The sequence below is a fragment of the Nicotiana tabacum genome, chromosome 19 (assembly GCF_000715075.1).
Source record: "Nicotiana tabacum cultivar K326 chromosome 19, ASM71507v2, whole genome shotgun sequence".
Classification (NCBI taxonomy): Eukaryota; Viridiplantae; Streptophyta; class Magnoliopsida; order Solanales; family Solanaceae; genus Nicotiana; species Nicotiana tabacum.
This window is the reverse complement of record NC_134098.1, coordinates 139,137,716-139,164,914: the sequence shown is the minus strand read 5'-3', so window position 1 is coordinate 139,164,914 and position 27,199 is coordinate 139,137,716. Positions and strand designations below refer to the sequence as shown.

Sequence of the window (27,199 nt, the reverse complement as noted above, 5' to 3'; positions counted from 1 at the left end):
GACCCTGTTGTACTGCCTTGCCCCAAAGCCTAGGGTAGAATCTCATCACATGACCAAGATCCCCGCACTCGAAACAACCCCTCGGTGTGGAAAATGACTGACCCTAAATCTGACCTGGGGACCTAAACTCCCACTAGAGGAACCCTGAATGGCTAGTGGACAGTAGGAGCTCTCTGGAATGACGCTAAAATTGGACCGCACTGGAGCACCCCAAAGAGGTGGCGATGCTGGATATGTGGGCATGCTAGACTGACCCCTCACAAATTGACCTCTGCCCCCAGACGGAGCACCACTGAACCCCCCCGAATATCAAAATCGCTTGTCCCTCGGCGTTTGCTCTTGGCCCCACTGACGAACACTCTCGATCCTACGAGCTATCTCCATAACTAGCTCGTAAAAAGTCCTCATCTCAACCTCTCGGGCCATAGTGGCCTGGATACCAGAGTGCAAACCTGTAACAAATCTCTGCACTCTCTCTGCATCAGTGGAAAGTATCATAAGTGCATGGCGAGACAACTCAGAGAATCTCGCCTCATAGTCGGTCACCGACATCTGACCCTGCTGGAACTGCTCAAACGAAAATCACAACTCTTCCCTCTGTGAGGGTGGAATATATATATCCACAAAGAGGCGTGTGAACTGGTCCCAAGTCAAGGGAGGAGAACCTGCTGGCATGTCGAGAAGATAGGACTACCACCACCTACGGGCCCTGCCCTCCAGCTGAAATGTGGTAAAGTCCACCCCGTGGGACTCCAATATCCTTATATTGTGCAGTCTGTCCCTGCAACGATCAATAAAGTCCTAGGGGTCCTCATGTCGCTCACCTCCAAAGACAAGAGGATGTAGCCTGGTCCATCTATCCAATAGCTTCTACGGCTCGCTGCCCGCAGTTGGTCTGGGCTCTAGTATAACCGTTGTAACTGGCTGAGCTCCGCCCATGGGTAGTGCGCCCGGGGTCTGATATACGGCAGTTGCATGCCCTGTAGCCTGAGCAGTAGGGGTCTATGCTCCCCCTCCTGCCTGAGATGTGTCTGGGCATGCTAGAAATAAACTAGCCTACGTTATAGAATCCATGAACCGTAGCATATGGCCCATGACCTCCTGGAATCCTAGTGGGGACATGAAATCCACAAGGGCTGGCTCCGCTGCAGGCACCTCGCCCTGCTCATCAATAACAAGATCCTATCAAATTTCAGCACCTATCCACTTCCACATTTCTCTCCTTCTTTAGTTGTTCCCCACTATAATTTAAATTCTTTGCATTCTTTATCTATTAGAAACCTACAGAGGTATCCAAATGAATCACGCCATCCACATTCTCCAACTTCAAGGATGAGTTCTACTCTTAATACCCCTCAACAATCGATTTCCAATTTGCACCAATCTATACCTTCTTTTTATCAAAATCTTTCTTCTCCTCATGCACCAATAATATCTCCAATTTCAAATGCAGTAAATAGCCACCCTAAGACTCCTTCTTCCTTTAGAGTTCTCAACCCCTCTTATGTATCTTCATCATGTCATCTAGATAAATCTTATTCTTCTAGACAAAATCCTTCTCATGGTAATTCCTCTACCCCTCCATCATCAGTATCTAATCACCTCTTCTCTTAACTTAAAGCTCCCTTCATCCAAACAACATCACATGATCACACGTGGTCAAACCGGTAGTCTTAAGCCGCAAATACTTCCTTCTCTTTTTTCTGACATTTCCTCACTCCCATCTAAACCATCTTCTTTTAAGGAAGCTAATATAAATCCAAATTGGAGACGAGCAATAGCCGAAGAGTATAATGCTCTTACGACTAATAATACTTGGGATTTAGTCTTACCTCCTGTAGAAGTAAATATAATTAGTTGTCGTTGGGTCTTTAAGGTTAAACAAAAATCGGATGGTTCTCTTGAGCGTTTTAAAGCCTGTTTAGTAGCTCAAGTATAAACAACAACATGTACTAGACTATGATCAAATGTTTAGTCCAGTGGTGAAACTAGTTACCATTCACACTGTCCTTGCTCTTGCTGCGTCTAAGGCTTGGTTAATTCACCAACTAGATGTTACTAATGCCTCTTTACATGACACTCTTAATGAACTGGTATACATGAAACAACTTCCTGGCTTTGTTCACCCAAACTTTCCAAACTATGTTTGTCAGTTGAACAAAGTTCTTTATGGCTTAAAACAGGCCCCAAGGGCGTGGTTTCATCGATTTACTTCTTTTCTTCTTTGTTATGGATTTAAAAATAGTAAATCAGACTATTCTCTCTTCGTTTACAAAACTACATCTGATATTGCTATTTTACTTCTCCGCGTTAATGACATTCTTGTCACGTCATTTTCCTCATCTTTGCTTTCCTCTTTGATTCATACACTTAAATTAGAATTTTCTATGAATGATTTAGGACAAATTAATTATTTTCTTGGTATTTCTGTCATACCACAAGAGGGTGGTTACTTTCTTTGTTAATCTAAGTATATTAAAGATATTCTTCACCGTGCTAATCTTCTGTGTTCAAAACCTGTTTCCACTCCCATTTCTCCTAAAAACTCATTACATACTACTGATTCTCCTCCTTTTTCTGATCCTACACTTTATCGTAGTCTTGTTGGTGGACTTCAATACTTAAAATTTACTTGTCCTGATATTGCTTTTGCGGTCAATCAAGTTTCCCAGTTCATGCACCCACCGTTGGTTGCTCACTACACTGTTGTAAAACATATATTACGGTATTTAAATAACTCCCTATCTCATGGGTTATTTATCAGTGGTGGATCTGTTGACCATCTTGAATGCTATAGTGATGCAAATTGGGCAGGTTGTCCATCAACTCGATGTTCTACCTCAGCATTCTGTCTTTTTCTTGGGCCTAATCTTGTTTCTCGGTCATCTAAGAAACAAAATGTTGTTTCTCGATCCAGTGCTGAAGCTGAGTATCGCTCAGTTGCTCATGTTGCTGCTGAAGTTACTTGGATGTGTTCGCTTCTTTGAGATCTTCACATACCACTTTCATCCACTTCTACTATTTTTTGTGACAACGTTAGCGGCATTTATCTCTCCCACAATCCTGTGCAACATGCTCGGAGAAAACATATTGAAATAGATATTCATTTTGTGCGGGAAAAAGTTGCTTCTAGAGATTTGCAAGTTAAGTATGTCCCTTCCAATGATCAATATGCTGATTTATTGACAAAGGCTCTTCCTTCACCGAGGGTGCTCTTGGTACGTGACAAGCTCTGTGTTCTTCCACGTCACGCATCGCTTGGGGGGTGATAAGTATTATATAATGTACACAAGGGTAGCTTAGTCTTTTGTATGTATTTATTCACTATAAATACTCCAGAGTACATGTATTTCAGATAATCAATAACATACACTGTTACACAATCAATGACACATGTATGTTGAAGGTAATGTGTTATGTGTGTGTGTATGTTTGTATAATTGAAAAAGCTTTGAATCCATTTATGATTTTTTCTTTGACCTGTCCAAGTTTTCACTTTTAGCATCATCAGACTTGCAATGCCCACCATTTCATATCCCGTAAAAATTCATCGGTATATTTACAGTACTGAGATTTTTCCATGATCTAGGCTGTTTGAGTTTGCATTCTTGCTCTGTTTCTTTGTTCTTGATCTCCATGGTTGGCTTACTGCTAATCTAATGTCTGAATTCAAGGGAGTGATAATTGGATAATTTTCTTTTGGTACACCTGCTGGAAAATCTATATTTGGCATAAGAATGCTCCTTTCCGAGGACTTATATTGGAAAAGGATATCAGTAAGGAGCATATAATCCCTATCATATTATACGAATTATAAAAGCAACACGAGAGTTTTGTTTGTTTGCGTTAAAGGAATTCATTGGCAAGTAGATTTGAGGCAGGAACACACTAGCAAGATGAATATAAACTAAAGCCAGGACACAAAAAAAAACAAAAAAGAAAAGACACAGTTATACTTTACAAACAGATATGAAATAATATTGATAACTTTTGCCAGAAGCCTATGGCATTGACAATATAAGAGAGATTCTTTTCTCTCTGGCTGATCTCCATTTTTACATCAGCCTCAAACTTCTTATACTAGTACTACTTACTACAGCTAACATTGATAAAGTATCTGATACAATATAAAAGCAATAGGTGTCCTTTTTTCTTATTTGCTTTTATTTTATATTTTTCCTTTTTGAAGTAGTATTAATTTTGCTTTTCTATGGGAGTAGGGTGGCTGGGGGAAAGGAAAGGGCAAACTCTCATCTTTATAAGAGTTTTTGAGACACCTAGAATTTTCATATGTCTCACTTGAAAATTCTCTAAGAAAACAATGTAATTAATTTCACCTTAGAAGGGCTGCACTCTGGCTTCTTCTGATCACTACCTTGTACTGAAAGAAAGAGACCTCATTTGCTCTTTCTCCATTACTCTGTCCACACAAAAATTTCTCTTTTCTGATGAGCTCTCATTAACATCAAAACTACTGTGTGATACATAAGTTCCCATCTCTGAATCATTTACCTCAATTGATTCCTCACTTGAATTTTGATCAGTTGATTGTTCATTTGCATCAGTAGAAGCACTTGTCATAAAAGCTGTAGATAAAGATTCCGAAGAAGCTGGTATTCTTGATGCATAAAATTCACCTAACTCTCCTTCATTACCATCCCCCACATCTTCCTTGGAATTTCCACTAATATCCATACTACTTATATTCGCTGAATCACCTTCATTTTCAATCTCAATCCTTAATTCCGTGGCATTCTCTGAACGAGTTTCTTCTTCATGTCTCAGCCCTAAGTTCTGAATATAGTAATAATTAAGTAAATAAAAGTGTATAAATAAAAGTATATTTTTTGTAACATGTTAAATGTATGGGTGAGTGGTCACACACTTCAAAATAGTATTTGAACAAATTGAGATTTTGAGTTTTAGTCTCACTTCCATCCATTATCAACAATAATTTTCATGTACTTAACCCGTAAAAACAAATCAAGCTACATATAAAGTGTGTGTTAAAACACATAATTAAATAAATAAAAAGTGTGTTATGTCGAACAACTTAAGCTTTATGATGAAATATTTATACACTTGAAGCATACCTGTTCAGGCGACGGTGATGGCGCGGTTGTGGCGATGACAATGCCGGCGCGGCACATAGGACAATTGGTGTGTGATCTAAGCCAAGTGTCAATACAAGGTATATGAAAAGCATGGTTACACGGGGGCAAAATTCTAAGAGTTTCATCTTCTTGAAATTCACTCAAGCAAACAGAACAATCTGTTCCTTCAATTAGTCCTTCACCTCTTTTATACTTGCAAATTGTGATAGCGCTAATAACTGATGGCTGAAGACCCACTGTTCTAATATACCATATAGGATGATCCACCATTGGTCTATAAATATCTTCATCAACAATATCACTAAACTCATCATCTTCTTCCACTTGCTGCTGCCGTTGTGACAAAATTCTTGAGTTGCGGAATTTGTAAACAATAAAGCAACAAAATATGAAGAAAGAAGTGGCTAAAACAGAAAAGAGAATGATCAAGAAGATGGAAATAGTGGGTTTATGTGGAGACTGAGGAAGAGGAATTTTTGGTGTGAAAAAATTAGGTGGTAGAGGTGGTTGGATTTCTGAAAACAGAGGAAAAGAACAAATTGGGTAGCAAACATATAGACATGAAAGTGGACAAATTTCAGAAGGATTCTCTTTTGCGTTGCAATAATAGCTGCTACAAGTTTTGCCCGTGGAATTGTCTAGAGATTCAAAGATTAGCTTTCGATGATGGAAAGCCATGGCTGCAGCTAATTGTTTTACAAGAGATGGTGAAGAAATGTATAGTTAGAGCTGCAGCTTTGTTTTAATTTTGGGCGAAAGAGAAAATAGAACATTTTACGAAATTGTATGGAGCAGCCTAGTTTCTAACGAAATTGTAACACGATGAGTTCCTTTTTGTTTTGTCTTTCCTTCTTTTTTTTTTTTTTTTTTTTTCTGTTTTTGCATTTCTGTGTTTGTTCTTATTTGACTTGTAGGCAGCTTAGAATAGTAGGCGGCTGCTGATTATTAAGACTGATTTACAGTAGCTACCATATTTTCTTGCTTGTCCTACCAAACCTAAAGTGGATCATTGCAAATTGGACAATCAATTGCTTTAATGAAGACCTCATGGTTGCAAGGGAAATAATCAACTGTACAAGATATTATATTGTGATAATTTTAGGTATAGAGTTATTAAATTATGTTCACTGTCAGTAAAATTAAATTTCTAATTAGAAAAACTCAAATGACAGTGATTAAAAAGATCCGCCATGTAAAAAATTTAACTAATTAAAAGGGATTGAAATGAAACAAAAAGGAAAACAAAATATTATTATCTGAAACTAAAAAATTGACCTTCCTGCTATTTGAATTTTCTAAGAAATTTTCACATAGTTTAGTTAATTGAATGAAATAAAAAATAATTACCTAGCACCAAATTTTTTTAACTTTAATATGACAGAAAGTAATCTCATAGTAACTTTTATTGTTACAATGAGTAAAGTATAAAGCATAAATTAATCATATTATATTTGTATAAACTGTAGTCTTATGAGTTCGATTGTATCACTATTGTTCAGTTAAACATTTCTTGCTCCGTAGTAGACTATCTTAAGAAGAAAGAATATAGGAGCAAACTGAATTAATCAATTTTCATTTTGGGCAGAAGATTATTGGAAAAGTAGGCTTTTCTAGTAAATGCCAATATGAGAATCAATCACGTTTGCAGGTATATGTTGCCCTTTCTTAAAAATTCCCAACGAATGTTTGACTTGTACATTCTTACTTGCATTTTAGAATGTAGGTTTTTTTTTTTTTTTATAAATTACTGTTCACTCGTAAAAACGGTACAGTTGAATTTATACGTTATTTCTAGATAAGTGAATTAATTTGATCTTAAAATAAATAAATAATTAAAAAATTATGCAACACTTAGCTTTAAGATATGGACGAAACAACAGAAGCAACAATTCCGGGAACAAGATTTTCGGGCACAAAAATAAAAAGAATCGAGAAATCAGAAGCTAAGATTGGATTGAATTTTGTATAAAATATAGTATAAGTTTGTCAGAATAGTCGTCCCCTTTACAATGACACATGAGTTCACTATTTATAGCTATGAAGATTAGGGTCGTGCCCTTCTCTAATATCAATTATGAGGAGCATTGATGAAGATATAACGGTGAACATAAATGTCAAATTCCTTGTAACGGGTAACTGCTCTTAATGCCATGAATATTCCCTACTTAATGCTACCGGGAGAAGAGCATTTATCACATCTTTATGAGCATTATTCTACCTCGGTGACAAACGAAATTGTGGTCTTCAGTCTTCAGTCATCCCCGTCTTGGGTTCCACGTATCCCTTTCTCGGACGGCCACGTGCCATAACATATTTTACCTAATACAGATAGCCCCCTGCTTTTCGGTGATATAAATTTGTGTTACCGGGAAATTGACAGAAACACTATTTTAGCGAAAATTACTATAATTCTCTGTGAAGGCTATTGACGGTTGATTAGACTCATGTCTCTCGGCATTTAATGCCGCGAACATGCTTCTTCCCATGATTCAACACATCTTTCGCCGATTATCGAGGTAATTTTGGCCATGAATTTAGCTGCCAAAACTTTTACTTATACGTACCAACTTCCACCCTTACACTTCATAACTTCCTTCAACTAATCTTGCATATTGTTTCTTCATATTTTTCCTAATTCTCTTCAAACGAAAAACACTTTCTTCCTACAATGACCTCTTCCTCAAAACGTACCGGTTTCTCAAAAAGCAAGAACAAAGCCGAGGACTTTGTTTCTCTAACCGTGGGCTACATCATCCCTAGAAGTCTTATTACCACAAAAGACTTCAAAGAGAAATTACCTACCGTTAATTCTCGTACATGGGCCGTTAGCAGGTATCCTTCTTCCATACATCCTTCGAGCATTCCTGCTGTGAAGGAGGACTGTCGCTGCCATGACTTAGAAATTATCGCTCCCGATCTATCGGAGCGAGTCTACCTTCCCAAGGAAGGTTTTACATATGTTTACACGTATCCCTTTACTTTGGGTGCGTTTTCTATGAGCGGAGAGCTTGACTCCGTGATTGCGGAGTTTTGCCTCCGTTACCAGGCGTGTTTGGTATAAGTAAGTCCTTCTGTATGGAGAATGGAATCTTCCGCGGGGGAATGATAAACCTCTGCAAGCGTGGCCACCATGCCTTATTGTCTAGCATGGATGATGACAACGACCGTGGATGGATGGAACAATTCATTGCAATTGCCACCAACAATATCATTCTAGCAACGGCTTCATCCTTCACGGCCGCTTGGAACCGCACTCGTAAGCTCTTTATTTAATATTTCCTTTTACTAAAAAACCTTTGATAGTCGTATTAATCTTCCATTTTTCGTCTATTTCAGCAACTCGATGGGTCCCACCGGTGATTGAAAGTTTGGACCGGTGGGTACAAAAGATTACGATGCCAGAAACTTGTTTGTGGAAAGAATTGACCCCTAAATACGGTTGGAAGGCCAAGTATCACGGTAATTCAAACTTATCTCATTTCAATTTTCATATAAAGAACTTGATAGATCTCTTCTAACCTGTCTATGAAATTAGGTCTACCCGCGGGCTCTGTTCCTATTCCCGATGAAGATGTCTTGGCTAATCCCGCTAATGTAGTGAGGCTGCTTTAGAAGACGCTTACTCGAACAAGTGGTGTCGGGCCTGCTTCGAGAGCAAATGCTTCTTTTCGGAGTCTCCAACTGGAAGACTAACAACCAAAGAGAAGACGCTCCTCTGCAGTCGGGGAAAAGAATAAAAGGGCGAAGACCGATGCCCCCAAGTCATCTCCGGTAGTGATGGTGACTGGCCCTCCTTCCGGGCGGATCATAGACATCGTGATGATCGATGATGATGAAGAAGAAGCTAGTGATGAGGGAGCTTCTCTACATAGAATATGACGATCCTCATCATCTCAATAGGATGCTCAACCTTTTGAGAGGGCTACACTAACTGAGGACGATGTCTCGGCACTTTGGGGAGAATTTGATTTAGTAGATAATGTCGACTCCTGTTTTCGGGCCCCAATTGTTATGTCCGGTACTGCGGAGCTGAGTACCGGACCCTTACCGTCTTTGGTTGGCGAACATCCAACAACAAGCACTGCATTTGCCGCAACTACTTCTCACTCTTTAACTCCATCAGCTTTATCTCCATCTTCACCAACACCAGCAACTGCTACATCACTTCCATCTTCATCCATTCTTGTACCGGCAATTGCTACACCTCCTCCGCCGGCCACATCTGACCACGAATAAGGTATTCTTCTTCCACCATCCCCATTTCATGGGAATTTAGGGCAAAATTATGCTGCCCCTTCTAGAGATCCACAAAAGAGGAGGAACGTTACTCTTTCGGTCTCTACAGGATGCAACTTAATATCCCGGCCATTGGAGCTTGGTAAATATCTGAAGCCTTTGGCTTCAGAGAAAGATTGGGAAAAAATTCAAGCACTCTCGGGAGAGTGTTTGTTGAACAATGCTATGCACAATGACGCAGTGGTACGTTCATTTCTTCCTTTATTACTTCTTTTATTTTTGGGTGCGAACATCTCCTGAATTTTACTCGTATTTTCTTTTAGGCCAATTTTCTTGCTTCTGAGGGCCTTCAGAGGTTGATTCATGATAAGGAAGAGATTACCTCAGTACGGGATCAGCTTTTGGCAAAACAGGAGCAACATATCGCTCGCCTTTTAGAACTGGAAGCCAAAGTCGTTGAGGCTGTTGTATTGGAAGCTCATTTGCTTCGGAGCGAGCAAGAAGTAGTAACCCTTAGCCAAGAAATTGGCCCTCTGAGGGTTAGATTTGACGAAGCCAGGGCCAAATGGGTTGAAGTCCATAACGTTGTTCTTGTTGCAACCGAACGTGAGGCTGCCTCCCCTGAAAGAGTGATTACCTTAGAGGCAATCTTGAACTCTAAAATTGAAGAGCATGATGTTGTGCGGGCAAAAGACTCCCAGCTAGAAGAGAAGTACAGGAAAACTATCAAGCATAATAGGCTCTTTAGTTCAAATGTCTGCGACCTTGATGTCAGCCTCAAATCTGCTAGGTCCGCCTGGGAAAATCTTTCCGCCGAGGTAACCCAACTCAAAGAAGAACTCAAGCGCCGAACGTCTTCCCTAGTTGTTGAAAAAACTCATGCCATGACAACATGAGGAGAAAAACCTTGGAAGTGGCCAAAGCTGGTGTCATTGACTTTGATGCCGAAATTGCTGAGGCCCGCGAGCTTGAGTTAGCTGCTAAAAGTGGACTCCCATCGAGGTCTGATGCACCTGGTCCTTCTGGTTCTAGTTCCGAGCTTTTGGGAACTAAAGAAGAATCGGAGGATGATGATGCCGAAGTACAAACTAATGTAAATGTTGAGCCATCGATGGGTCCGTCTACTTCTTTCGGGGCCACGGATATTTCTCTTCCTCCTTCTTCTGGAGACAATGCAGTTTAGCTTTTCTTTTCTTTTCCAGTTCTTGTATCTATGCCATTTTGTCATGTCTTCCTAAATAAAAACATCTTTTGCTTAAGTATTGTCTGAGTCTTCTCATTGTTAGAATATGCAAGCCTTTAATCATTGCATTTTCTTTAAGAATTTTGTGCAGATTGTTTTGCGTCTTACTACGTGAAACTTTTAGGTGTATTCTCCCCGAAAGTATTTTTGGCTCCGGGCATCAGCCTTTTCCGTGAGGGCTCTGATAAGTATTTGCGCAAGTTTACTTTTTGCATCCTTTTCATATGCGGCTTCGAGTGTAGTTTTCCCCGATGACATTTTCGATTCCGGATATAAATTCTTCTGGAACCAACCCTTTAATGTGAGGGTTTTTATAAGAGAGGCCCCTCATATGTTTACGGTGATCTTGAAGAGGACATCTCTTATTCATTACGGTACTGTAACACCCCGGAAAAAAATTTCAAAGTACTTAAGTATAAGGCCTGGTAAAATTTGCAAAGATAATAATGTTTCATGGTGTCGGACAAGGCTTACGTATTTTTGGCAGAAAATTATAATTCTGCGGTCCATTATGCGACCACAGAATCAGTCTGCGGGCCGCATAATGGCCACAGAAGTGAGCAGGAGAAGGGCCAGTCAGGGGAAATTATGCGGTCTATTATGCGACCGCATAACTGTTTTGTGGTGCATTATGCGATCGCATAACAGTTTTGCGGACCGCATAGTGACCGCATACACAGATAGATTTGGCTAACTTTGGACACCAATATGCGACCGATATGCGGTCCGCATAACCATTATGCGGTCGCATATGCGACCGCAGAACCTGTTCCGGAGCTTTATTTTTGGGTTTTTAAAACCCGACCCTACTTCGTTAAATCCACATTTTGGGCCATTTTTGAGAGATAATATGACATTTTAGAGTGAGAGAGGGTGCCCTAGAGTGAGAAGGTGTTCTCCAATAATTGTTCTTAAATTCTTGCCCAAGTTTTAGAAGATTGCGAAGGGAAACTCACTAGGTCTTCATCCTAGAGGTAAGATTCTACACCCTAACCCTCAATTTCGAATTTTGTGTAGAAATGGATAATAAGCAAGATAATTTCTGGGCAAGAGGGTTGGTTATTTTACATGCATGTGTTAGCAAGGGGTGTAGAAAGATTGTTGAGCTAAAATGGTAAAGGTTGGGTTGTGGGATGATGGAATCCTCCATAAAAGGATCTTGAAACCTTAATGCACATCTAGTATTTGATAAAATGCTCAAATGATCTAGAACCATGATCATCTTCCTAATTTTAGTTTAATTTATTATATTTCTAAAATAGATTGAAGTTGCTAAGAATTTCGGAACATTAGAGTGTAAGGAAGCTCAAGTGAGGTATGTTAGCTAAACTCTTCTTTAAGAGTTGGAATTCTCATTATCATTGTGAGTTCCGAGATGTTGATTATAAATCGAGTATTCCGATAAGTTTTGTGATGAAGATATATGTTCAATTCGTATTTCAAATGCTCTTATCATATTGCATTATAAATTGAGGATGTGTCCCAAACTATGGATTACGTATCCACATGTTATAATTTCTAGTCGTGATTTATGTGAAAGGTATTATGCCAAGTTGTGTAGAGATTATGATTGTGATACACCTCCACCCGCATACATTGGGGTGAGGCGGCATGACCACTTTGTGTGGGAATTATGGTATAGAGATTGTGATTGTGATACACCTCCACCCGTATATATATATATATATATATATATACATGTTGTGTAGAGATTGTGATTGTGATCCACCTCCACCCGTATATATATTGGGGTAAGGTGACATGACCGCTTTGTGTAGGGATTATGGTATTGTGGGACTGCACCTCCACCCGCTTACATTGGGGTGAGGCGGTATGACCGCTTTGTGTATAGTTTTGGTATTGTTGTGGCACCACCACCTGCATACATTGGGGTGAGGCGGCATAGCCGCTTTGTGTAAGTTCTTAGTATTGTGGTTATATACATCCACCCGCATACATTGGGGTGAGGCGGCAGGGCCGCTTGATTAGAGTTATGGTATTGTACGTACACCTCCACCTACATACATCAAGTGAGGTGGCGGGGCCGCTTTGCGTGAAGATGGTTACATAGGATCTCATCTTAAATCCTATAAATATTATTGATAGCTTTTAATAAGCTTGCTTTGGTTGAGACAGTTATCTTTATTATTCTATTGCCGCACTGGTTCATCATAATTATCTTGTATTTTTGAATTCTTAAATTGGTGTTTAGTTTTCATACTAGTACTATTCGACGGTACTAACGTCCTTTTTGCCGGGGGCGCTGCATATTTAAATGGATGCAGGTGGTTCCACAGCAGGAGAGATTGATCAGTGATAGCAGTACACCTTCTTCCCAGCTGACTTGATGAGCCCCACTTCATCCCTGGGTCATGTATCTTTTGATCTTTATGTATTATGGTTGAGGTATAGCCGGGGCCTTGTTGCCGACATTATCATTGTACTCTTCTTTATCTATAGAGGCTCCGTAGACATAGTGTGAGTTGTGTATTGGTGCTGGGGAAAGACAAACTATGTTATGTTGTGGATGTATTACTTGTCCATTGAGACTTTAAAAATGATGAAACAATTGGAAATGAATTGATAATTGTAGACATGACCACTTTATTGTTTAATTAAGGAAAATATATATTCTCTTTATTCATGAATGAGTTTGGGTAGAAGGAATCTAACAGGCTTGCTCGGTCGGGTTCACTCGGTTGAGCGTCGGTCGCGCTCCCCAGTTTTAGGGCGTAACAGGTACTAACACTTGAAGTACTTGTTTAACTTTCAAATAACAAAGTTAATTGATCGTTCAGACAAGAAACAAGATAAAAATAAAATGATTTAATTTTATTCCCTCTATTTTCAAAAAATACATAAGCATTTGCTATGATGACTTGTTTTTACGGGGCTATTCGCGCAGTCCCCGGTCCCGATGACGTAATTATATTTTTGGTTTTTTGTTCCTGGTCGACGTGGAAGTCATTGTTACCATATCCTCATATCATTCCCCCAGTGTTCGAATGCGAAGAATGTGAATTGGAATACTGGAATTTGTACTCGTGTATGATAAGATAGCCTTTGCTCAATAGCAAACTTAACTTCCCGGCGGGAATTTTCAATAGAGCAAAAGATTATCTAACCATCCCCAAGTGGATCTCTGCTTGTGTGCCTTGATATTAAAAGTCTTATTGTTGTTGTCTTCGTAGTATGCTTTCTGTTGCTGCCTTGTTAAAAACCTTGCCAGAAAAATCCAATTGGGACAAAAGCTGAACGAAGGGAAAACAAGTGCAGCACATACTTTCTGATCGGATAATGTTCATCAGCAATAATATCTTTTGAGGTGTGCCACATTCCAGTTGCTGGGCAACTTTTCTCAATTTTGGTTTTTCAACTCGTATGAACCTTTTCCGGCGATAGCTGAGACCCGGTAGGGGTCGTCCCATATTGGACCTAACTTCCCCTCGTTGAGCTCCCGGGTATTGTGAGTTACTTTCCTTAGGACCAAGTCACCTACTTTGAAATAACGGAGGTTGGCTCTTCGATTATAATACTGCTCCATTATTTGATTTTGAGCTACCATTCATACATATGCTAATTCCATGCATTCATTGAGCAGTTCCAAGTTGACAAGCATTGCTTCATTGTTCGATTCTTCTTCTGCCTTGAAGTATCTCAAGGTTGGTTCCCCTACTTCCACAGGGATTAAAGCTTTTGCACCGTATATGAGAGGAAAATGGGTTTCCCCTGTGCTTGACTTGACCGTAGTTCAGAATGCCCATAGAACTCCGGGTAATTCCTCGGGCCAATTTCCTTTAGCCGATTCCAACCTTTTCTTGAGGTTCTGAATAATCACTTTGTTCGTCGACTCCGCTTGACCGTTTGTGCTCGGGTGATAAGGAGAAGATGTGATCTTCTTTATTTTCAAATCTTGGAGGAACTTTGTAACTGTTGCGCCAATAAATTATGGCCCATTGTCGCATGCTATCTCTTTTGGTATTCCGAACTTGCAAATTATATTTTTTCACAAGAAATCCACCACTTCGCGTTCTCTGATTTTCTGATAAGGACCTGCTTCGACCCACTTAGAAAATTAGTCAGCTGAAATTAAAAGAAATCTTAACTTTCCAGGAGCCGGCGGTAATGGTCCGACGATGTCCATACCCCATTTCATGAATGGCCACAAAGATAGGACCAAATGTAAGGGTTCTACTGGTTGATGCATCAGTGGCGCGTAGCGTTGACACTTATCACATTTCTGCATGAAGTCCTTGGCATCTTGTTCCATGTGGGGCCAGTAATATCCTCCGCTTACCAACTTCAACACCAAGGGATCTGTGCCTGAGTAGTTGCCGTATATCCCTTCGTGAACCTCTCTCATGACATAGTTAGCTTCAGACGCTCCTAAGCACCAGGCCAACGTGCCTTGAAACGATTTTCTATACAATTGGCCTCCCTTAAAGCTATATCGCGCTGCTTTGGTGCGCAGCGCCGGGGACATTTTGGGGTCTTCAGGTAGCTTTCCGTGTTCGAGATAATCGATAGTTTAATTCCTCCAGTCCCAGACCAGACTATATGAATTTACCTCGTAATAACTATCTGTATCCAGGACTGAGTTCATCAGTTATACTACTGACCCGGACTGTGATCCCTTTGTTTTTGTTGATGATCATAGGTTTGCCAATGCGTCTGCTTCTGCATTTTCTTCCATTGGGATATGAGTAATTGACCACTCTCGGAATTGCGCCAACAGAGCTTGAACCTTTACCACGTATTGCTGTATGCGGTCCTCTTTGGTCTCAAAGATCCCCGGGTCAAGTAGAATCCTGCAATCAAAGCTTCATACTCTGCTTCATTGCTAGTTAAATGGACCATCCTGATGGCTTTCCTTGGGGTTTTCCCCGAAGGCGTGATTAAGACTATACCAAGTCCGGACCCTTTTACGTTGGAAGCTCCATCCGTAAATAAGGTCCAAACCCCTGATGTCGATTCCGACATAAACATTGCTTCCTTGGTAGCCTGAGGGAATAATCCCGAACTGAAATCGGCCACGAATTCAGCCAAGACTTGTGACTTAATCGCAGTCCTCGGCTTGTATTCTATGTCGAACTCACTCATTTCGACGGCCCATTTGGCCAATATACCCGAGAGCTCGGGTTTATGGATGATGTTCCACAAAGGGAAAGTATACACCACGGCTATCGGGTGGCATTGGAAATAGGGCATCTACTTTCGAGCGACGACTACAAGAGCTAAGGCTAGTTTTTCCAAATGTGGGTAACGAATTTTTGTTCCCGTTAAAATTTTACTAACATAATAAATGGAAGATTGCGTACCTTCGTCTTCTCAAACTAAAACCCCACTTACAACAACTTCCGAAACCGCGAGGTAAACCAACAACGTTTCCCCTTCTTTTGGTTTTGAAAACAATGGAGGGGTTGACAAGTACTTCTTTAAATCCCTCAAATCCTTCTAGAATTCCCGGGTCCATTCGAAATTATTTTTCTTCTTGAGCAGTGCGAAGAAACGATGACACTTTTCAAACGATAGGGAAATGAATCTGCTCAAAGCTGCCAATTTCCTCGTAAGCCTTTAGACTTCCTTCACGCTTGTCAGTTGGTCCGGGATATCCTCGGCACCTGTTTATCTTCTGACACCTGGCTAACTTTATCTAGTTCAGGAGTAGGTGTCTGGACCTGTAATTGCTAAGCCACGTGTTCCTTTCCTTTGCTATTGGAGACCGAAATTGCATTCATCTCCCTTGCCGCCGGTTGGTCACCCCTTATCTGCTTAATTCCCTTGGGTATTGGAAACTTCAGCAATTGATGGTATGTTGATGGTACAACTTTCATCTCGTGCAACCATGGCCTTCCCAGAATGATGTTGTATCCCATATCACCATCTATCACTTCGAAAAGAGTTGTTTTGATTACTCCTTCAGTATTTATAAGTAATCAAATTTCTCCCTAAGTTGTCACACTTGCAAGGTTGAATCTGGCGAGGAGCTTTGTGGCTGGATTAATGCTTCCGGTGAGTTTAGCTTTCTCCAATACTCTCCATTTTATGATATTAGCCGAACTTCCTGGATCCACTAGAACACGTTTAATCTTAAAATCTAGCACATTTAAAGAAATTACCAGTGCGTCGTTGTGTGGTAGTAGCAATCCGTTTGTGTCCTTCTCCGTAAAAGTGATATCGTCTTCCCGGAGCCTTTTGCTATGCTTTATTAATACTTTCATCTTCTTTGCTGCTAAAAAGGTGATACCGTTAATCTCATTCCCTCCAAAGATCATGTTGATTGTTTGATGTGGGGAATCTTCTCCTTCTTTCAAGGGTTCCGCGTCGTCTCGGTTACGTCCATAGTTGTTCTTAGCTCGGTCACTCAAGAATTCTTTGAGGTGACCATTCTTTAGTAACGTTGCCACTTCTTCCCGGAGATGTCGACAGTCCCTTATTCGGTGGCCATTCAAATCGTGCTATTCACACCACAAATTGGGATCCTTCTTGTTAGAATCAGATTTCATCGGTCTTGGGAACCACACTTCTTTGATGTTTCTCGGGAACGTTGTCCGAAAACCTCTGTTGCGGCCTTTGGTTTGTTTGTAAGGCAAAAATGGGCCCCTAGAAGTCCGCATGTCCGCGTCATAATCATCCTTTAAATTTTCCTTATTCTTTTCTCGTCCTTTGGTCGACGATGGAAAACTAACATGATCATCTTCGATCCTTATTTTTGATTCGTACTGGTTGTGGACGTCCGCCCAGGTCATTGCTTGAAACTCGATTAGGCTATCTTTTAATTTTCGGGAAGCATATGAACTTTTTGGATTCAATCCTTTGGTGAACGCCTCAGCCGCCCATTCATCCGGGACAGCCAAGAGCAATATTCTCTCCTTCTGGAATAGGGTAACGAACTCTCGTAGCAACTCGGACTCTCCATGCGCTATCCTGAATATGTCGGCCTTTTGAGCCTGTACTTTCCTTGTCCCAGCATGAGCCTTGATGAAATAATACGCAAGCATTACAAAGGAATCTATTGAATGCTTGGGTAACAACAAATACCACGTAAAGGCCCCCCTCATGAGGGTTTCGACAAATTTCTTCAGCAGCACATATTCAATTTCGTGAGGAGCTAAATCATTTCCCTTTATCGTTTTTGTGTAGGTGGTAATATGCTCCTGGGGGTCTAAAGTTCCATCATACTTTGGCATATCAGGCATTTTGAACCTCTTTTGGATCAACTCTTTGATCACCTAATTTTTGACCGTGCTTGAATTTTTTCCCACTCTCTCCAATACCTAATATCCCACTTACCCCACTCCACTTTCCCACTCATTCCTCCACTCATGTCTCCCACTCCTTGTCCCCCACTCATGTCCCCTACTCTTTGTCCCCCATTCACCTCCCTCACTTACTAAACTCCCATCTCCCCAAATACAAAAGAAGGACGGACAAGCACAAAAAAAACACATAAAAGAGAGAGACATTGAGAGAGAAGGAAAAAAACCAGCTGCCTTCCTCTTCTTCTTCCTTACCACGCATTCATCTTCCTCCTAAAATTACTTCCATTAAACCACCCTCAACACCCTCCAAAGAGCCCATTTTTCAGCTATAAAAGTCAGTCCCTAAAGCTCCTTTAATCAATTGAAAATCAGTTGCAACATGTGCAAAAACCCAACAGCAATTCGCCTGTAAAACCAGTTCAAATTCCAGCCCGAAATCACCTCCAAAACAGTTGCTAAAATGACCCCTAAACAGCTTTTTTTCACACAAAAAGCCGCAGCAAAAACACAGTAGCAATAGTAGCGAGAAACCACCAAAATTGCTGCCCGTTTTGACCCTCGAAATCAGCACTAAACAATTCCAAAACCGCCATTGGAATCATCTTGAACCACCGTTTAAAACCCGGCAGGTGTTGACCTCATCCGTTCATTGTTGGCTGAGTTCGAAGAGATCGGGTTTAAAGTTTTTTTGTGCCGCTGATGTCTGCTCCTTGTCCAACAAAGTTTCTAGTTCGTCAAGGTCCTGTTTGGAGTTCTTATTTTCTTTTGGACTCCCCTTCTATAAACCTCTCAAAGTCAGATTCTTCTTAAGGTTCATCTCTTAATGGCATCACTATTTTTATTATATACACCATGAATGATCTTTATATATTTTAAGTTTTGAGCATCCGGTTTTAGTTGGCTTTGAATCGTTCCTGGAAGAATATTAGCATGTTGGCTTTATTTTAGTGTGATTAATTATTCATTTGATATCACTAACTAATTGATGTCTAGCGTGATAATTGGAATTCAAGTGAGTAAGAAGTGAAAGGCGGAGAACTTTGAAATTTTGGCATCTTCGAATTTTAAGTCTTAAGTATCTGCTTATTTGTTCTTAAATGGGATAAATGTTGACGGCTTCAATTATTTTGTTGCTTGCATATCTTATGCTTTATTGAGATGTGAAGAGATAAGATTACATTATTACAAAAAAGTAATTTGAAAAATAGAGGTTATTTTAATAAGAAATAAGCCACTATGCAAATTGAAGTGGGTCATTAGCTAAGATATAAGCTGGGCCATTGGGGGTTTGGGCTTAGTCGTTGGGTCGTGAAGAATTAGAATAAGCTGGCATAGTTTCTTTTACATTGATTAATACTCGAATACTCATAAATACGTTAGTTTGCTCTAGGCACGATCTTAATCAAACCATCATGATTATGTATACATTCGCGTGACATAGTTACGATTTCCAAAAATAAAGACAAGGTATGCGTCTGTGCAACTTGGACGAAACAATCCCAATAATAATAAAATGCAACTAATTATGTACACGTACGCGTGACATGATTTTGGTACAATAAATAAAGCGGATTCACACACGTGATTCGTTTATTCGTTTCAAAGATAATTTTATATTTTAATAATAAAAGAGGACATAGGTAAAACATGAGAACCAATAAAATACATTTTATCAAAAAAGAATATATAAACCAAACTCAGTCAATAAAGTGACCGTGCTAGAACTACGGGACTTAGGGAATGCCTTACACCTTCTCCCCGGTCAATAAAATTTTTTACCCGAACTTTATTTTCGCAGACCAATAATAATAGAGTCAAACCTTTTTTTGACTAGGGATTTAAATAAAAAGTGACTTGGAACACCAAAATCAATTTCAAGTGTCGACTCTGAATAACAAAATAATTCCTATTTTAAAATTATCACTTTAATTGAAAAAACTCTTTAACTCACACAATCAATAACACATATTATCTTTTGGGGGGTAAAACGGGGTGTGACAGCTCTGGCGACTCTGCTGGGGACTCAACCAGAATTCGAGCTTGTATATGTTGACTTTTATTTGGCTTTATTAATTTTGTATATACTGTGTTTTTGTTTTTTGGGCCTAATGTTACTTGTCTTCTTTTTACCGCTTTGATATTGTTGAACTGTACATATAAACTGTATTCTCTCGCACCCCTCTGAGTCTTCTTGAATTTAAATTGGGCATTTGCTTGACATAGCCCGCTTTTTTTGGGATAGCCGAGGTACTTGTCACCCGGTGAAGGATTTTAGTCACACATATTTTTAGGCGGGAAGCACCACCAGCTAAGTCGGAAAGCAGTGCTACTGGTACGCTGACCCTCCTCGGCTCGAGTTGTCCCCTCGAGTAAGGCAGTCTAGATACCTTCTCCACCAGGATTTAAACCTAGAAGAACAAACCTCATGCCAGATCCCTAGTAGGTACGTTTGTTTACATCACGTGCATTTGACTTTGGGGACTCAAAATAGGGGTTGAGTCCGTCTAGGACAGGTGTACCCAATTCAAAAGACCATCCTGATGCATTTAACGTGCTACTTGTGCACTTATTTGTTTCGGCTTGCATGTTGACCATCTTCTAAAATAGGGAAAGAAAATCAAGAAAAACCAAGAGTGGGGACAGAGAAACTTACCCCGGTTCTAAAAAATTCGGGTATTTAAAAAATCCTGAAAATTTGCCGAAATTTTGAAAAAAAAGAAAGAAGAAGAGTCATTTCAAAAATAAGCCAAAAAAATCATCATGTTTTTCTGTTATGTTAACACCGAGCGAACTACGCCGGTCTGATTCTCACCGGATGTGAGGTACGTAGGCAAACCTCATCGGTTCCGGCCCCCAATTTTCAAAAATCCAAAAAAAAAAAATTCTTTAATTCCTTATTTAGATGTCTTTCTTTGAGACGTCAAATCCAAAAATCCAAAAATATTTTTTTCTTTTTAAAGAAAAAAAAGTCTTTCTCCCAAAATTAAAAAAAAAATCAAAATCTAAAAAAATATTTTTTGTCTTTTTAAATTTACAACAAAAAAAAAATTAAACTCCAAAATATTTACTTTCTTTTTTAAAAGTCTTTCTTTCGAAGATTTCAAAAAAAATCAAAATAAAAAATAAATTCTTTCTTTAGAAATTTTCTTTCAACAAAGAAAAACAAAACAATTCCAAAAAAAAAACAATCTAAAATATTTTCCTTGTTAGGAGTTTTTATGGGATTATTTGTATATGAGTAAAAACAAAGAGTTAGTTTATTTACTTTATTTCTAATTCACCGAACTACGCGGGTCTGATTCTCACCGGATGTGAGATACGTAGGCAAATCTCATCGTTTCCGTCCCCAATTTTCAAAAATCCAAAAAATATTGTCCTTTAATTCCTTCTTTAGAAGTCTTCCCTTAGAAAATACCAAATAAAAAAATTAAAAAAAAAATATTTTCTTTCTTTTTATAAGTCTTTCATTCGAAAAGAAAATCAAATCAAAATCCAAAAATATATATTTTTTAAAAGTTTTTCTCCGAAAAAAAATAGAAATTCAAAAAAATATATAAAAAATAATTCTCTTTTCAAAAATTCTCAAAAGAAAAAAAAATCGAAAACCAAAAATATTTTCTTTCTTCTTTATAATAAATCTTTCTTTCGGAAATTAAAAACAAATTCAAAACCTAAAAAAAAAAGTTACTTTATTTACTTTATTCCTAATCTTTCCTGAACAACGCAATGATCTGATTCATGCGGCATCATGATACGTAGGTAATCCCCATCGGATCCGATAATAACCAAAAACAATTCTCTTTTCAAAAATTCTCAAAAGAAAAAACATTCGAAAACCAAAAATTTATTCTTTCTTCTTTATAATAAGTCTTTCTTTCGGAAATTAAAAAAAATTCAAAACCTAAAAAAAAAGAGTTACTGTATTTACTTTATTCCTAATCTTTCCTGAATTATGCAATGATCAGATTCATGCGGCATCATGATACGTAGGCAATCCCTATCGGATATGATAATAACCATTAATAAACCGAGTGAAAAAAAGAGAAAAAAAAGAAAGGAGTGAGAAAAAATAACAAAGAAAAACAAAGAGCGAAAAAAAAAAAGAAAAAAAGCAAGAGTGAAAAATCAAAAAAAAGAGAACTCTTTGTCCAATTTGAAAAAGAAAACCGCGGAAAACTTCTGTGGGTATACTGTCAAATGGCACGAGCAAGCCGTCAGGGTAAAGCCTTTAATAAACGAAGCAGAAATGGTTATAGTCTTTCTACAGGCCTAAGATATGGACTACTTCCAAAACATGATGTCCGCTATGGGTAAGCCGTTCGCTGAGGCTATCAAAATTGGGGAGATGTTCAAAAATGGTTTAAAAACGGGCCGAATCTTGAGTCATGCTACCTTCAAGGACACATCACAGACCGTTCAGAATAGTTCGGGGGGTTTTAATGAACAGAAGAAGGAGGGAAGAGGGAGCCATGATGGCTTCGAGCTCGAGGGGGCCTCACTGGTCATCCAATCAATCATATATGCTTTCTAAGGTCCCACAACTCTATTATCCCCATCAAGATGATGCTTATGTCGTGGCACTGCCTCCTTATGCGGTGATGAACGCGCAACCTTACACGCGACTAGAGTATTATATACAAAACTGAGCTCCATATCCCAGAAATGCCCGTCCATATCAAGCTCCATATAACTCCTAACCAAATGTTCCCCAATACAATTCTCGCCCAAGAGAGCCCCTCAAAAGGAATCAGTTCACTCTTTTGGTGAATCATATTCAAGTTTGTTTCAAAAGGTAATCGAGTTAGGTCTGCTGCAGCCAGTGGCACCGAACCGGCCAAACCCCGAGTCCCCCTCGCACCAAGCTGATGCTAGATGTGAATACCACTCTGGAGCAGTGGGGCATGATACTGAGGACTATTTGAACCCTCAAGAGGGCAGTTGAAGACGTGATTGAAGCCGAAAGAATCGTTCTTCGGGACGGAGAGGCTTTTGATATGACGAACAATCTGTTGCCTGCTTACAACACTGGGCCAGTCGTTGTAATTATCTCTGATGATGAGGAATTTGATCTGGCACTGAAGGCCATGGTAACCATTGCCGAGACAGAAGAAAAGCAAAAAAGCAAAAAAAAAAAAAAAAGTTCACCAAACCTGAAAAGTTCTCTGTGAAACGGGAGTCTCGGTAGCCGGTCTTGCTATCTTTTCTGATTCCGAATTATTTCAATGTGTAATCTGGATGTTTTACTTTATTATCTTACTTTCTCATGTAAACCGTTCTATCTTTAAAAAAATTTTAAAAAATAAAATAAAATTAATATTTCATTGTCAAGGAATGCCTCTTTTCTTCAGCTCTATTAATGCATGTTTTAATAACATGACATGATTGCGGATTTCATGTCCAGATCCTAAGACACTGTCAGACCTCTAAATAATGAATCAAGAAGCAGAATGTTTTGAAGACATAGGCTTGTAAGAAAATAAATAGAAAATTAGAACTAAGTTGAGATTCCCTCTCTTCGGATCATTGTTGAAGCCGAGATCGGGGATAATGAATCGGTCAAGACCCGGTTGGAACAGTTGACTATGATTAATGAAAAACGAATGGCTGCAGTTTGCCAGGGGCAGTTGACCAATAAAGAATGGCTCGTGTCTACAACAAGAAAGTGTGGCCCAGGAAATTTGGAATAGGACAACTCATTCTGAGACGTATCCTCCCAGCTCATGAAGAAGCTAAGGAAAATTTGGCTCCAAATTGAAAAGGTCCATACATTGTAACGAGAATACTGCAAAAGAGAGTGTTGTACCTGGGAAGCATCGAAGGAAATGTCCATGAAACAACCGTCAACGCAGATGCAGTCAAAAGGTACTTTGTTTGACCCTCTATGTAGCATTAATGTTCTCTGATTGGGATGACGAAGGCTTTCATTCTCGCTATCCAAATACCATCAACCCTTTGCTAACCCTTTTGAGCCGGTTAAAACAAAAATCCAAACAAGTTCATGCCTTGAACTACGTTCAGCTTGATTCTGAAAGGATACATAGGCAGCCTCTCTCTAGGGTTCAGTCACATCAAAACAAAAATCCAAATTCCCCCAAAAATGAAACTGGGTTAGATGTTATAATGGTTCAGCGATGGTTTCGTCTGAAAGGTTCCAAAGTTGTAATTCAATCCAAATTGTTTTTACCCCAAATCATGTCCAAGTCCTTCCGATCAATCGGCAATGAGGTTCAAACTAGGAAGATACAACTACTTGGATCTGATGCAATCAATGAGAGAAGTAAAATGAGAGGGTCATATTGGTGAAAACCCTCACGGGCACCGTAAGGCGATGGTAAGCAGAGAAATTAAAATGAAAAAGTCTTGTTAGTGAAAACTCGCAAAGAGCACTATAAGGCGATGGTGAGGAATGAAATGAGAGAGGTCAGCTGTTGAAAACCCGCAAAGGGCACCATTGATCGAAAAAGGTTCCTCACAGCCATTGACATCGACACAGTCCGGGGCAACATTTTTCGGTTTTGAGGCAAAGGTTGTGATAAATTTCTGAGAGACGGACGGTTTACACGGATCAGGAATCCAGTTCAAAGGGCATGTCATGTTCATTAAAGTCCGCATGTAATCTAGATAAGTCCTTCTTTCCTTTCCCAGAAAGGGACACCTCTTGTTTAAACTCAATTTCCATTCAATTATTTATTTTCTTTGAATCCCTTTCGGTATAACTTCGTGTCAAAATAAAGGCAAAGAAAGGATGGTAAGACCGATTACAAGGCTCTCGTTTGAAGCAAACAGATACTTTGAAAAGGCATCCAACCTCAGTAAGGGCATCAAGGCCACAAATTGACCACCACTTTGAACACTCACGATTTTTCTTTGTTTGCAGCAGGAACAAAGCAGTGCAGAATGGCGATTCCTAAATGACGAATGTCACCAAAGATAAGTTTCCTCAAAATATCCACTTTCCTTTATTTTTAGCATGCATCACTACTTCTCATACCTCTCATTTTCGTAGCTTAACCCAGGTAGAACCTTTTTGCCTAGGATCCAGCTCATAGTTCCGGGAAGAAGTACTCTTCGCTCAGGATGTTTTACGTAGCTTAACCCAGGTAGAACCTTTTCGCCTAAGGGGATCCAGCTCATATTTTCGAGTAGAAGTACTCTTCGCTCAGGTTTTTATACATAGCTTAACTCATGTAGAACCATTTCGCCTAGGGGGATCCAGCTCATATTTTGGGGTAGAAGTACTCAACGCTTAGGCTTGTTTTACGTAGCTTAACCCAGGTAGAACCTTTTTACCTAGGGGGATCCAGCTCATATTTCTGGGTAGAAGTACTTTTCTCCCAGGCTTGCTTTTCATAGCTTATCCCAGGTAGAACATTTTCACCTAGGGGAATCCAGCTCATATTTCCGAGTAGAATACTCTTCGCCCAGGTTTGCTTTTTATAACTTCATCCGGGAAGAAGTACTCTTTGTCCAGGCTTGCTTTTCATAGTTTAACCCGGGTAGAACCTTTTCGCCAAGGGGATTCAGTATTTATTTTCAGTAATACAGGGCGCCAACCCCTGGTTACATTTCCTTTCCAGAATACATGGCGCTAATCCCTGGTTACATTTTCTTTCCAATAATACAGGGCGCCAACTCCTGGTTACATTTAATTATCAGTAATACAGGGCACCATCCCCTGGTTACAATTCCTTTTCAGTAATACAGGGCACCAACCCCTGGTTACATTTCCTTTTCAGTAATATATGGCACCAACCCCTGGTTATATTTCCTTTCCAGTAATACAGGGCACCAACCCCTGGTTACATTTCCTTTCCAGAATACATGGCGCTAATCCCTGGTTACATTTTCTTTCCAATAATACAGGGCGCCAACTCCTGGTTACATTTAATTATCAGTAATACAGGGCACCATCCCCTGGTTACAATTCCTTTTCAGTAATACAGGGCACCAACCCCTGGTTACATTTCCTTTTCAGTAATATATGGCACCAACCCCTGGTTATATTTCCTTTTCAGTAATACAGGGTGCCAACCCCTGGTTACATTTCCTTCCAAGTAATACAGGGCGCCAACCCCTGGTTACATTTCCTTCCCATTAATACAGGGCGCCAACACCTGGTTTTATTTCCTTTTCAGAATATAGGGCGCTAATCCCTGGTTATATTTTCTTTCCAGTAATACAGAGTGCCAACCGCTGGTTACATTTAATTTTCAGTAATACAGGGCATCATCCCCTGGTTACATTTCCTTTTCAGTAATACAGGGCGCCAACCCCTGGTTACATTTCCTTTTCAGTAATACAGGGCGCCAACCCCTGGTTACATTTCCTTTTCATTAATACAGGGCGCCAACCCCTGGTTACATTTCCTTTCTAGTAATACAGGGCGCCAACCCCTGGTTACATTTCCTTTTCAGTAATACAGGGCGCCAACCCCTGGTTACATTTCCTTTCCAGTAATACAAGGTGTCAACCCCTGGCTACATTTCCTTTTCAGTAATATAGGGCGCCAACCCCTGGTTATATTTCCTTTTCAGTAATATAGGGCGTCAATCCCTGGTTACATTTCTTTTTCAGTAATACAGGGCGCCAACCCCTGGTTACATTTCTTTTTCAGTAATACAGGGCGCCAACCCCTGGTTACATTTTCCTTTTCAGTAATACAAGGCGCCAACCCCTTATTACATTTCTATTTAAGTAATACAGGGCGCCATCCCCTGATTACATTTTCTTACCTGTATAGGGTACACCAATCCCTGATCTCCTTACCAGTATAGGGTACACCAATCCCTAGCTGTGTTCTTCAACATAGGGTACATCACTCCTTAGTTGATTTGATCTTAAATGCAGGATATACCACTCCCTGATATCATTGCCAATATAGTGTATCCCATTCCCTGATCATATTTTCCCAACATAAGGTACACCAATCCTTAGTTGAGACATTCTTTTGGGAGAATAAAGGAATACTATCCAAAAATAAAAAATAAAAAAAAATTATCATGACCTTTTCAGGGTACACCAGTCTCGATCTTTTATTGCTTTTAATAAAGAAGTAGTTTAGAATTTTATTACAATAACTCACGAAATTTTCCTAGTGAAAACTGGGACAAAAAAATTTCTTTCGTTTGTTTGTTGTGGTGTCTGAGTAGGTTTTACCTCGAGGCACAGGGTTCGAGATGAACAAAAGAAGATTTCTCAATCGAGAATAAAGAAAAGAAAAGGAAAAGAAGTGAATCCAAATGCAGAAGCAAATGGAAAGGATATGGATTGCTCAAGACATGACTGAAGTTACGAACTTTACATTTCCCGTTTTGATTAGAAGATGTCGTAGAAGAATGAACTAG

General features: G+C 39.6%; 1 protein-coding gene across 1 annotated transcript; it reads right to left on the bottom strand.

The window, feature by feature from the left end:
* Positions 1-3,950: 3,950 nt before the first annotated feature.
* On the bottom strand, positions 3,951-5,990 carry LOC107794585 (RING-H2 finger protein ATL54-like). The gene is made up of 2 exons (XM_016617080.2): positions 5,094-5,990; positions 3,951-4,794 (listed from the first exon to the last, which is right to left on the bottom strand). Exons 1-2 carry the CDS (start codon positions 5,790-5,792, stop codon positions 4,372-4,374), a joined length of 1,122 nt encoding a protein of 373 aa, XP_016472566.1. The 5' UTR covers positions 5,793-5,990; the 3' UTR covers positions 3,951-4,371.
* Between the last annotated feature and the right edge of the window lie 21,209 nt (positions 5,991-27,199).

Excerpts from the sequence above, each read along its gene's own strand:
- LOC107794585 (XM_016617080.2), bottom strand. The coding sequence starts at position 5,792 with ATGGCTTTCCATCATCGAAAGCTAATCTTTGAATCTCTAGACAATTCC. Across the intron at positions 4,795-5,093 it reads CATCACCGTCGCCTGAACAG|AACTTAGGGCTGAGACATGA; the intron begins GTATGCTTCAAG and ends TACTATATTCAG.